Below are 12176 nucleotides of genomic sequence, written 5' to 3'. Positions count from 1 at the left end.
TCTCTACTAGAAACTAATGGACAATATAGACACAGATATAAAAAATGAATACTATATATCATTTAAAAAAGTTATTCAAGTATAAATGACCATTGTTACCATAGATTTTCTGTTAATAACAAAATTATAGAAGATTCCAGTAACTTTCGTAAATTACCAGTAGCTTTGCAACCCTAGCTATGGTTAATAATCAAAATACAATTCCCTAAGATTTTAAATAGAATCAGCTTGAAGGTATCCAATGACTCCCTCTAAAGTATAAACACATTAACCCAATCTTCTTTAACCAGTTGCACATTTAGGGTGAGGGAGAAGTGGTCATGTGGTATGTGCAGACTAGAAAATGTATATCTGGTCTCCACAGATGTACAGTAGGTGTGGGTGCCAAAAGACTGTGAAAAACGTCAAGTCCTCCTAGCCCATTGGAAAAGATGATCATCTCCTTTTCAAAATAGCGGGTACGTAATGGAGTACGCCATGTTCTATATCCGACAGTGGAAACATATAAGACTGGTCTTTTTGGTAATATCTCAAATGTGCCAGCCCATTGTCTCATGTCAAATGTTCCTGATCATATGTAGATAACACTTTACACAAGACAAAGGACATGGTGTCCAAAATAGGAGACCCCTTGCCCTTAAACACTTCCCGTAACCTGTGTTTTTTCAATTCCAGAATGTTTGGTTTCTCCAGCAGTCACTTGGTGAGACACATTTAAAAAAAAAATGTGTACAAGAATGAAATTGAATGTTTTATTCACAATTTATACACTTTCAGATCTTCATCATGGGCACTCATTTCCAATGGGCACCAGCAGTGCCAACATTACCGTTTTACCCTTAAAACAACCAGTAAACATTGCACCCACAATCTATGGTGCATACAAAATGTCTGTCTTAAGCACTCAGTACAATAGCGTGTGATGTAATAAGCATACACAGGTAGCAGTCTGCAGGCATGTACTTAAGTAATAGTTATTGGGAAGCTTCTGTCCGAGACGCAATGGGCAAGATCAGTTATGCAAACCATTAAGAAGTCCTCACTCCTCTCATCAACAAACCTCTACCGGCTTAATGCCATTTGATTGACAGCACATGGTAGTTAAGTAGGCTAATGACCCCCATCTTTACGAAGCAGACAGTGGTGGAGAAGGAACATAACCTGTAAACAAGTGAGAACAGATGGGTGATATTATCAGGGTGGCATGTACAGCACGCTAATGTTTTTCAGCATAATCTATCCGGGTGTCATCATTCACTTTAAGCAATACATCTCTTATATACAAACAACTCTTCAATACATTTACCCTTCTGTAGTTCCATAGGTACCAATAGCTATTGTGGGATAAAACAATTATAATATTGAAACAATATACTATGCATAAATGTTAAACAACTAAAGACCTGAGACCTACAGTAAGAATAGAATTTGGCTTCAAATAGCAGTTCTCCACTTTAAGGTTTGACCACTACAATAGCCTAAAAAATATCTTGATTAACATGCCGTGTTAGTTTACTCAACATGATACTTTGCATTATTGTTAATAAATTAACGAACTAAGGAATGTTAGTCTCCTGACATTTCTGTTCAGGTTCATGTGATATTCTACCTGTTATGCACTGATATGAGATATCTCCTCATATCTTACAAATATGGTGGTCATCAGTCAAAATTCTATGGTTAAACAGGTCTAACAGTCATCTGTCAGTATGCCTCAGCAAGGATAACAACCTCTGTCTGTCTTCTAATGTTGCAAACATACAAAAGTCATGCTATTTTGTAATTGTCCTTATTATTATTCAAGCACAAACATATAGGCCTACGATCCACGACCTTCAAGTCTTTTTCCACACCGAGGTTGTGTTTCAAACATCTCTCCCAATCAGTTAGTAAAACATCATTCAACTATGACAAGAAATGGAAATGTTCTTGTAGCAGCTCTACATGACCTTCAAAATACCTTTTCAGTTGCTTTATACAAAACACAGAAGAAGTACAAAAGGTTTGAGAGTACACAGCCCTCTGAATTGTTGTTGTCTGCAGTTTGAACTCAGCCTCGGCTCAGACTAATGTGAACACAGGCACAACAGACATCCGTGTGTGGTGAAGGATGAAGGTCAACCGACACTGTCTCAGATGTACACCTTCCTTATTGTTCCCCAGGGAAGATCAAAGGAAGAGTTGATGACAACACCTTGTGTAGTGTCTGAGGGGGTCCTATTGGACACTGGATATCCAGAAGAGGTTGTGACTGGGCAGGAGGATGTTGTCAGTAAATAGATCCATGGAGATAGAGGAAGAGAGGGCCAAGTGAACACATACAAAAGACATCAGCTTCTTGTTAGGGGCTTCTTCTGCCAGTAAGGACATATTTTCTGAGCTTTGTCTTGTTCAAGGGGTGGGAAGAGGATGGGGTCCTAAAAAAAGATGAAATATAATTCAATACTGAGTAATAATGCACTGATGTAAAATTATTTACACGGATAGCCAATAACATGGAATATTTCTACATGGATAGCCAATAACATGGAATATTTCTACATGGATAGCCAATAACGTGGTATATTTCTACATGGATAGCCAATAACATGGAATATTTCTACACGGATAGCCAATAACGTGGTATATTTCTACATGGATAGCCAATAACGTGGTATATTTCTACACGGATAGCCAATAACATGGAATATTTCTACATGGATAGCCAATAACGTGGTATATTTCTACATGGATAGCCAATAACATGGAATATTTCTACATGGATAGCCAATAACGTGGTATATTTCTACATGGATAGCCAATAACATGGAATATTTCTACATGGATAGCCAATAACGTGGTATATTTCTACACGGATAGCCAATAACGTGGTATATTTCTACACGGATAGCCAATAACGTGGTATATTTCTACATGGATAGCCAATAACGTGGTATATTTCTACACGGATAGCCAATAACGTGGTATGTTTCTACATGGATAGCCAATAACATGGAATATTTCTACATGGATAGCCAATAACGTGGTATATTTCTACACGGATAGCCAATAACGTGGTATATTTCTACACGGATAGCCAATAACGTGGTATGTTTCTACATGGATAGCCAATAACATGGAATATTTCTACATGGATAGCCAATAACGTGGTATATTTCTACACGGATAGCCAATAACGTGGTATGTTTCTACATGGATAGCCAATAACATGGAATATTTCTACATGGATAGCCAATAACGTGGTATATTTCTACACGGATAGACAATAACGTGGTATATTTCTACACGGATAGCCAATAACATGGAATATTTCTACATGGATAGCCAATAACATGGAATATTTCTACATGGATAGCCAATAACGTGGTATATTTCTACATGGATAGCCAATAACGTGGTATATTTCTACACGGATAGCCAATAACGTGGTATGTTTCTACATGGATAGCCAATAACATGGAATATTTCTACATGGATAGCCAATAACGTGGTATATTTCTGCATGGATAGCCAATAACGTGGTATATTTCTACACGGATAGCCAATAACGTGGTATATTTCTACATGGATAGCCAATAACGTGGTATATTTCTACACGGATAGCCAATAACGTGGTATGTTTCTACATGGATAGCCAATAACATGGAATATTTATACATGGATAGCCAATAACGTGGTATATTTCTACACGGATAGCCAATAACGTGGTATATTTCTACATGGATAGCCAATAACGTGGTATATTTCTACACGGATAGCCAATAACGTGGTATATTTCTACATGGATAGCCAATAACGTGGTATATTTCTACATGGATAGCCAATAACATGGAATATTTCTACATGGATAGCCAATAACGTGGTATATTTCTACACGGATAGCCAATAACGTGGTATATTTCTACACGGATAGCCAATAACGTGGTATATTTCTACATGGATAGCCAATAACATGGAATATTTATACATGGATAGCCAATAACGTGGTATATTTCTACACGGATAGCCAATAACGTGGTATATTTCTACATGGATAGCCAATAACGTGGTATATTTCTACACGGATAGCCAATAACGTGGTATATTTCTACATGGATAGCCAATAACGTGGTATATTTCTACATGGATAGCCAATAACGTGGTATATTTCTACACGGATAGCCAATAACGTGGTATATTTCTACACGGATAGCCAATAACGTGGTATGTTTCTACATGGATAGCCAATAACGTGGTATATTTCTACACGGATAGCCAATAACGTGGTATATTTCTACATGGATAGCCAATAACGTGGTATATTTCTACACGGATAGCCAATAACGTGGTATATTTCTACACGGATAGCCAATAACGTGGTATGTTTCTACATGGATAGCCAATAACATGGTGTATTTCTACACGGATAGCCAATAACGTGGTATGTTTCCCCATGGATAGCCAATAACGTGGTATATTTCTATGCTAAAAGTGATCGTAGAAAAGACTAACAGTATATAAATCATATAGTGGAAACGTACAATCTAGTGTTTCAGTTCCAGTTTTCGATGGCCCTGTAGAAGAGAAGATACTGTATCAGAAAATATTTACATTTATATGCATCAGATTTTATTGGATAATTCAGAAGCTTATTGCTTTTGCCATTGCGAGACTCGAGGGAGGAATGAAAGCAATGAAAAGTGAGTTTTGAAATGAGAGAAGTGAGACTTTAGTCTTAAACTGTATAAGTCAATAGGAATAGCAAACACACACAGCGGGTCTGGTCTACAGTAAGTTTACAAGTGGTTAGACACAAATACCATCAAACCATATGCGGTTTAAGGTTTATAAGTGATTCCAAAAACAGCAATCCTCACCGTGAATACTTTCTGCAAAGTCAGTGAAGCAGACATAAAAGCGCTAAAACAAGCTGTGAAGAGGGGGTAGCATAAGAAAAATAAAGAAAAGTATAGTGTCAAGCAAAGGATGAGACAAGAGAGAAGAGACTGTGGAAGCTCTGGAAGTTTTTCAGAGTGGCAATGCTATGCAGACAACCAGCAGGTTATGGCATGAAGAGAGAACAAGGCAGGGAGGATAATGCTGAGGAGGTGGATGGAGAGACGTCGTCCCAGTGATCAGTGGTTCTCAGTACCTTTCTGGAGCCGGTCAAAAAGCCCGGCCTTCTCTCACCAGTCGATATGCCTAGGGGGAGCTGAGGCCCTTGGGAACCTAGTCATAGTGTCATAGGCAGGGATGCTAGAGGCACAGGGGTACAGAGATGGGGGACAACATCAATGGCAGGAACAGGGAACATTCGAGGGTCGACCATTTTGTAAGACCCTGCCTCTCGCTTCCAGGTCCTTCACTTGACGAGAGCAACGGGGCAGGCATTTCCCAAGACACAGGAAGCAGAACCACTACATTGACACTTGCTGAGGGCTTGAGGCCAACCAGGGATGGCATGATGCATGCAGTCACCATACACATGCTGCATGTGCACTGAACTGGAGGAATAATAACCACTCTATCCAAAATTATTTTCTATTGACTTTGAGACAAGCCAACCATGGTGAATTGCTGATTAATGGGTCAGTTGTAATAAGACAAGCCAACCATGGTGAATTGGTGATTAATGGGTCAGTTGTAATAAGACAAGCCAACCATGGTGAATTGGTGATTAATGGGTCAGTTGTAATAAGACAAGCCAACCATGGTGAATTGGTGATTATTGAGTTGGTTGTAATAAGACAAGCCAACCATGGTGAACTGCTGATTATTGGGTTGGTTGTAATATGACAAACCCTAGGTGGCAGGTTGGTTATTGTTCTTTTCCCCGTCATTCTGTGGAGATGCTCTCTGTGTCTGGACACTGTTACAGTTTAAACATGTTGGCTGTCCAGAGATGTCTTTTGTACATTTCAATGAAAACCATGCCGTTAGAGGTTGTTAGAAGAAGTTAGTCACATGAGCAGTTGTCTCAGTACCACACCAAAGCAGACATGCTTGCCTCTCTTTTAGCCTCTCTTTGAGCAAAAGGATCACGTGTACATTCACAGCAGTTTTCCCAATTCTAAAGAAGACAAGACATGCAGGGAACTTTGTCACTTGATCAAGTGCACAGAGCATGCAGTGGATAAGTTAGTAATGCTCCAAAGGTCATGCCGAACCCAAAACACACAAGCCGTAAACAGTGGCCTAGATACCTTGCTCACAACCTCCCAATGCTGGAGCCGCAACAAAGCAGAGAGTCCAGCTGACCTCCAGATGTGTCTGAGGGGCTAGCCAAACCCCTAGGACATGCAGTGTCCCATCCACCTTATTTAACCATTTCACTGAGTGACTGACTGCCCCCAGGCCAACATGCCGCCCCTGCCCCCATCCCTCCCTGAAACATGCCATGCAAATGGATTATTTCCGTAGGCCTGCTTTATATTTAGTTTACCTTGTCATTACAGGGTTTTGGATACCTTGTAAACACTCATTATGATAACCATTATTACCAATTTCCATACTGAAACAAAACATTGCATAAAAAAACATGAGGTAAGAGACATGGCATGCTATCAACCCTCGGCAATAAAAGGCTTTTCTTTAAATAGGAATAGGATTCTAGACAAATGTTTCCATATAGAGAGTTGTGAACGTATAAACCACAGCATTTTATCTTACATCTTAAGTTACAAAAACAGAGGTGGAATTTTGCTTTTGTAAGATAATGGTTGTAAGAGCCCTTAATGATCAACAAGGGTAATTTCTTCAAGATAGCACACAAAGGAAATCCAAAATGATCCACCAAGAGATGCATTTCATAGCTAAAAATGTAAAACCAGCACCATGAGATCTATGTACAAAATCCAGAGAAAAGCACAGATGTACCAATGAGATATAATGGAAGGAGAAAGGAGAGGTAAAATGGGTAAAATGAATCTTACGTTTTCATGGGAATTGTCTCAATGCTACAAAGATACAAAAGAGCAAAAATGTTAATGAAATGCACTAGAAGGTTTTGGGCACAATAGTACTGATCAGGTGACATCGATACACGTCATTGATCAAGACACTTGGTGACTTGTCTATGGCATTAATTCACTACTGTAAGTGCCTGGGCGAGGCGAGGGCGACTGAAGGATGCATAAAACAACATGAATAGCATTCCACAACTCTTAATACGCTGTTTGTTTTCTTACAGTGCAAAGTGCTTGACAGAGAGAAATTAAATGAAAAATAAGGATGAAGAATATGGAAATAGTAGGAATGGTTATCACAAAGTAAAATGCCAAGTTCCAGAAACAGATGAACTGCAAGGGAAAAGAGATCGAGACAAAGAGAGAGAATGAAGCAGTAGAAAGAGTTAGGTTACTGTAACTTGCTACTTCTATTAATACTACTTACTACTAAGTTACTACTATGTACTACTAAGTTACTACTATGTACTACTACTGTAAAGCTATAGACATAAGGGGGGAAAAAGATAGTAAACAAGAAAGAAAGGAGTAGCTAGTACCACAGCACAGAAGCAATTCTATAACCTCGTATTTAAATTGTTGGTTGTGGGACTGAATCAAATTGTGTTAATTACCACTTTGTAATCCTGACTCCTCCCCATTTCAGTCTCTTTAATGCGTATAATAAGGGTATAAAAAGTCAGTGTTTGCCCTAGATTATTTTCGAGGCGGGGCGCAAAGGCCTCAAATCAACTGTATGGCCTCTTTAACCAAATAGGCAGGGGGAAAGTGCTAGGTGTTGTGGGCCATTGGCAGGGAAGAAGGCTGTAATAAGGATCCCCATACATCAAACTAATCATTGGGTTGCACTACAAATTAACAGCAGGGAACGTCCAAACCTCAGCTATAATTGAATTAAGAGGATGATCCACTGGTTCTTTCCAGATATGACAAACTGTTTGTGATAGCACATTATTAAAAGTGGAGTAGAGATACTCACTCATCGTAAACATCCTCTGTGTCCATTCTACGGTAAAACTTTGCCAGTTTTACTGACAGGATGATGCTAGGAAGGAGGAACAGGGCACAGCAGCCTAGGCCAAACCAGAATGTGTTCTGAGAAACAGAGAAAACAGAGATAATGCCGTGTCAGTGGATCCGATATCCAGACATAAAGCAGCCCTGTGTTCGTGTTCTCTTTAGATTTAGCACCACCAAAACGTTGAGTAAATGATCAAGACATATGGTATACTAGTTTATGAAATAAAGTATAGCAATGGTTAGGTAGAACAAAATGTTAAACATATGAATCATTCATTATTTCATTACTGGAGCTTTAGGTATGAAGTATAGCACCATACACTGCCTACACTTCTCAGCCCTGTAGATTCATAAAGGACTTTCCATAATTTTGGACATCAATGTCTGCAGTGTGTATCTGTGTGTGTCTGTGCATGTTTGTGTGGAGGGGGCAGTTTAGCCAGCTCTAAATGAGAAAACCACTGAGTCATAAAGTCATCATAGCTATGACATAATAGTGCGTAACAGCCTCATAGTCTGTTTTAGAGAATGAACACTCTCATGATACATTTGGCTCCCCTCCAATCCCACTGATAGTCAAAGCGTCACAGCATTGCTCTGTTTCCATGTTAGGTAACCAGCTCCATTCCTCCATCCTTACCAGATACACTGTGCTGTTGTCTCTTCTCTACTCTATAGACTCAGTGTGGAAACTATTGTGGTGTGTAGCTATTGTGGAATGACTAGAAGCACTAACTCTTTCCTGTGTTCTTTAACAAGCGCTTTGGTCGGTGCTGAGTGTCCAGAAACATCCTGTTCCCAGTCCAAGTCAATTAGCTGGCGCTGGAACCTATGGAGTCCCTAAGTGGCTATTTGTTCCACTTCATTAGGGGAGGCAGAGATGCTTCCTGCCATTGGGAGTGTGTTAGTAACAAGGCCCCATGCCGACAGGACAGATGTCGGGATTATGTAAGGCTGGTTTTATTTCCTTCTCTCTTTCTCTGGCTCTGTCTCTCGCTCCCCATCTCTGCAGCACTCTGTAGGGTGCCCCACTGCGCGCTGCCAAGTAGCTCTCACTGATCATGTGCTGGATTTCGGGGCCTGTACGTTCTAAATCAGGAGAGGTTGGGGGTAATCGTGTGTAGGTGTGTGTGATTGGGGGGGGTGAGGTGTGTAGGTGTGATTTGAGGGGGTGAGGTGTGTAGCTGTGTGTGATTGGAGGGGGGTGACTAGCCAAAGTACTGTAGCCATCTTTTTCCTTAAAGTAGCCATCTTTTGCCTTGATGACAGCTTTGCACACTCTTGGCATTCTCTCAACCAGCTTCATGAGGTAATCACCTGGAATGCATTTAAATTCACAGGTGTGCCTTGTTAAAATTTAATTTGTGGAATTTCTTTCCTTCTTAATGCGTTTGTGACAATCAGTTGTGTTGTGACTAGGTAGGGGTGGTATACAGAAGATAGCCCTATTTGGTAAAATACCAATCCATTGTGACTACTTTGAAGAATGTAAAGTCCATTTTGATTTAACACTTTTTTTGGTTACTACATGATTCCATGTGTTATTTCATTGTTTTGATGCCTTCACTACTATTGTACAAAAAAAAGTATTCCGGTATAGTAATATGTGATCCTTCTCCAGAGACCAACCCCCCCGCGTATACAAACCACCCAACTGACGTTTCAGGCATGTTTTCAAAGGACCCCTTATATTGCTTTTTTAGTTACCAACGAGTCAACCAAGAAGCTGCAGGCTACGATCTCCACTGTGTCCACAATGTTGCTGAAGGGTTTGCAGGCTGCTACCTCCATGGTCAGCTGGGTAAACCATGCAGACAAAGGGCATCTGTTACAGTTATACTATTGGCAAACAATTATGAAAGATGTCGGTTGGAATTTCTGGAAAATGAATGGATGTTATAGCTTTACACATGGACAATTGATGACTAAGTTGATTGCAAACAAGTCAGCAGAGCTGTTACTTTTGGCACAATTCACTAAAGTTGTGAAAAGCAGTCTTTTCAAACAGTACAATAGTAATTTACCAGCACTCAGTACTGCTTTATCTAATTTCCTCCTTATGCTACAGGGTTCAAGGCTCAACAGGGGAAAACAAGGTTCAAGGCTCACAGGGGAAAACAAGGTTCAAGGGTCACAGGGGAAAACAAGGTTCAAGGGTCACAGGGGATACTAGGTTTAAGGCTCACAGGGGAAACAAGGTTCACAGGGAAAACAAGGTTCAAGGCCCAGAGGGGAAAAAACAAGGTTCAAAGCTCACAGAGGAAATTCCAAAGTTGGTTTCCATTTGAGTTCTTTCTATTTTTAGACCCCAAAGTCTTAACATTCTCAGGGAATGAGCAGTTGATAAGCTGTATGTCAACATAGTTTGGGAGCTAACACTAGTTTATCTTCTACGTCATAATTCTAATATAAGAACTGTAATAGGCATTCAAAAACTGTTGGGACACAAATACTTACGGAGGTCCTGACCCACTCTATGTATTGCCTGAAGTAGCCAACAATGGTTTGCTTGTACTTTTCTGTTTCCTAATGGAGAAAGGGATAATATGTTACCTACTGTGTTTTATCCTAGCACTGAAATGTAAACAATGACTGGGAAGCCATCTTAGTCACCTGGATGACGACATGTGTTGCATTCTGGGAGATGAGATACTGGGCCGCTTCGATGGTCTTCAGCACATCAGTGATTTTGTTCTGGACAGGACACAGCATTAGAATGCTCAAGATGCTTTCATAACAGTCTATGGAGCTGTTACGTAGTCTTTATTCAGTGTTTATGGATGCATTACGAATGCTTGATGTTGATTGAGACAGTGTGAACTGTTAGGGTAGATGGTTTGTAGAAGGCCCACTTACCGGCAGATCTGAGGCAGTCCTTTCGAGTAGTCTGATGCTCTGATTCAGCGTACTCTTTTAAGGGGAAATGCACAACACAAGTTAACACCCCAGAGATACAAGGTCAGGGATTAGAGACAGTAATAACTCCTAAAACACACAACAGGAGACAAGACAGGCACAAGCATCACCATGATGCTTGAAGACATGGTTCTAGTTTTATCACACAATGGGAAAGAAGAGCGGCATGGTTCCCACTGGGAGGAAAATGCTTCATATGAAACTACAACAACAGCAATAACAATGGCTATTTCATGTGGATTTTGGTCATGAGGAATGTGTTGCAAAATACAGTACTAGACCAAAAGTATGTGGACACCTGCTCGTCGATCATCTCATTCCAAAATCATGGGAATTCATGTGGAGTTGCTGCTATAAATGCCTCCACTCTTCTGGGAAGGCTTTCCAATAGATGTTGGAACATTTCTGGGGGGGACTTGCTTCCATTCAGCCACAAGAGCATTAGTGAGGTGGGGCACTGATGTTGGGCGATTAGGTCTGGCTCGCAGTCAGCGTTCCAATTCGTCCCAAAGGTGTTAGATGTTGTTGAGGTCAGGACTCTGAGCAGGCCAGTCAAGTTCTTCCACACCGATCTCGATAAACCATTTCTGTATAGACCTTCCCCAAACCGTTGCCACAAAGTTGGAAGCACAGAATCGTCTAGAATGTAATTGTATGCTGTAGCATTAAGATTTCCCTTCACTGGAACTAAGGGGCCTGAACCATGAAAAACAGCCCCAGAACATTATTCCTCCTCCACCAAACTTGACAGTTGGCACTATGTATTCGGGCAGGTAGTGTCATCCTGGCATCCGCCAAACCCGGATTCGTCCGTCGGACTGCCAGATGGTGAAGCGTGTTTCATCACTCCAGAGAAGGCTTTTCCACTGCTCCAATGGCGGCGAGCTTTACACCCCTCCAGCTGATGTTTGGTATTGCGCATGGTGATCTTAGTCTTGTGTGGCTGCTCGACCATGGAAAGCCATTTCATGAAGCTCCCGACAAACAGTTGTTGTGCTGATGTTGCTTCCAGAGGCAGTTTGAAACTCGGTAGTGAGTGTTCCAACCGAGGACAGGCTATTTTTACGCGCTACGCGCTTCAGCTCTCGGCGGTCCTGTTCTGTGAGCTTGTGTGGCCTACCACTTCGTGGCTGAGCCATTGTTGCTCCTAGACATTTCCACTTCACAATAACAGCACTTACAGTTGACTGGGGCAGCTCTAGCAGGGCAGAAATATGAGGAACTGACTTGTTGGAAGGGGTGTCCACATACTTTTTCCCATATATTGTATGTAGAAACCACAAATAAAATGTTTCA

The 12176-nt window shown here is 40.8% G+C and overlaps 1 protein-coding gene across 10 annotated transcripts in view; it reads right to left on the bottom strand.

The window, feature by feature from the left end:
• Nucleotides 1-738: 738 nt before the first annotated feature.
• The window catches only part of LOC118379795 (prominin-1-A-like), a 149288-nt gene continuing 137850 nt past the window's right edge, over nt 739-12176 (bottom strand). For 4 of the 10 annotated variants that reach the window (XM_052511686.1, XM_052511687.1, XM_035766810.2 and 1 more), the window contains 10 exons: nt 10821-10874; nt 10578-10658; nt 10422-10490; nt 9672-9761; nt 7924-8039; nt 6912-6935; nt 6422-6490; nt 5132-5235; nt 4521-4553; nt 739-2417 (listed from right to left, as the gene is read on the bottom strand). In XM_052511686.1, coding sequence (XP_052367646.1) covers nt 5166-5235; nt 6422-6490; nt 6912-6935; nt 7924-8039; nt 9672-9761; nt 10422-10490; nt 10578-10658; nt 10821-10874 — 573 coding nt within the window. In that variant the 3' untranslated portion in view covers nt 739-2417; nt 4521-4553; nt 5132-5165. The other 6 variants (XM_052511690.1, XM_052511696.1, XM_052511703.1 and 3 more) reach the window with 4 other exon arrangements.

Source organism: Oncorhynchus keta, chromosome 4, assembly GCF_023373465.1.
Source record: "Oncorhynchus keta strain PuntledgeMale-10-30-2019 chromosome 4, Oket_V2, whole genome shotgun sequence".
NCBI lineage: Eukaryota > Metazoa > Chordata > Actinopteri > Salmoniformes > Salmonidae > Oncorhynchus > Oncorhynchus keta.
Note: the sequence above shows the minus strand (reverse complement) of the source record. Positions and strands in the feature narration are given on the sequence as shown.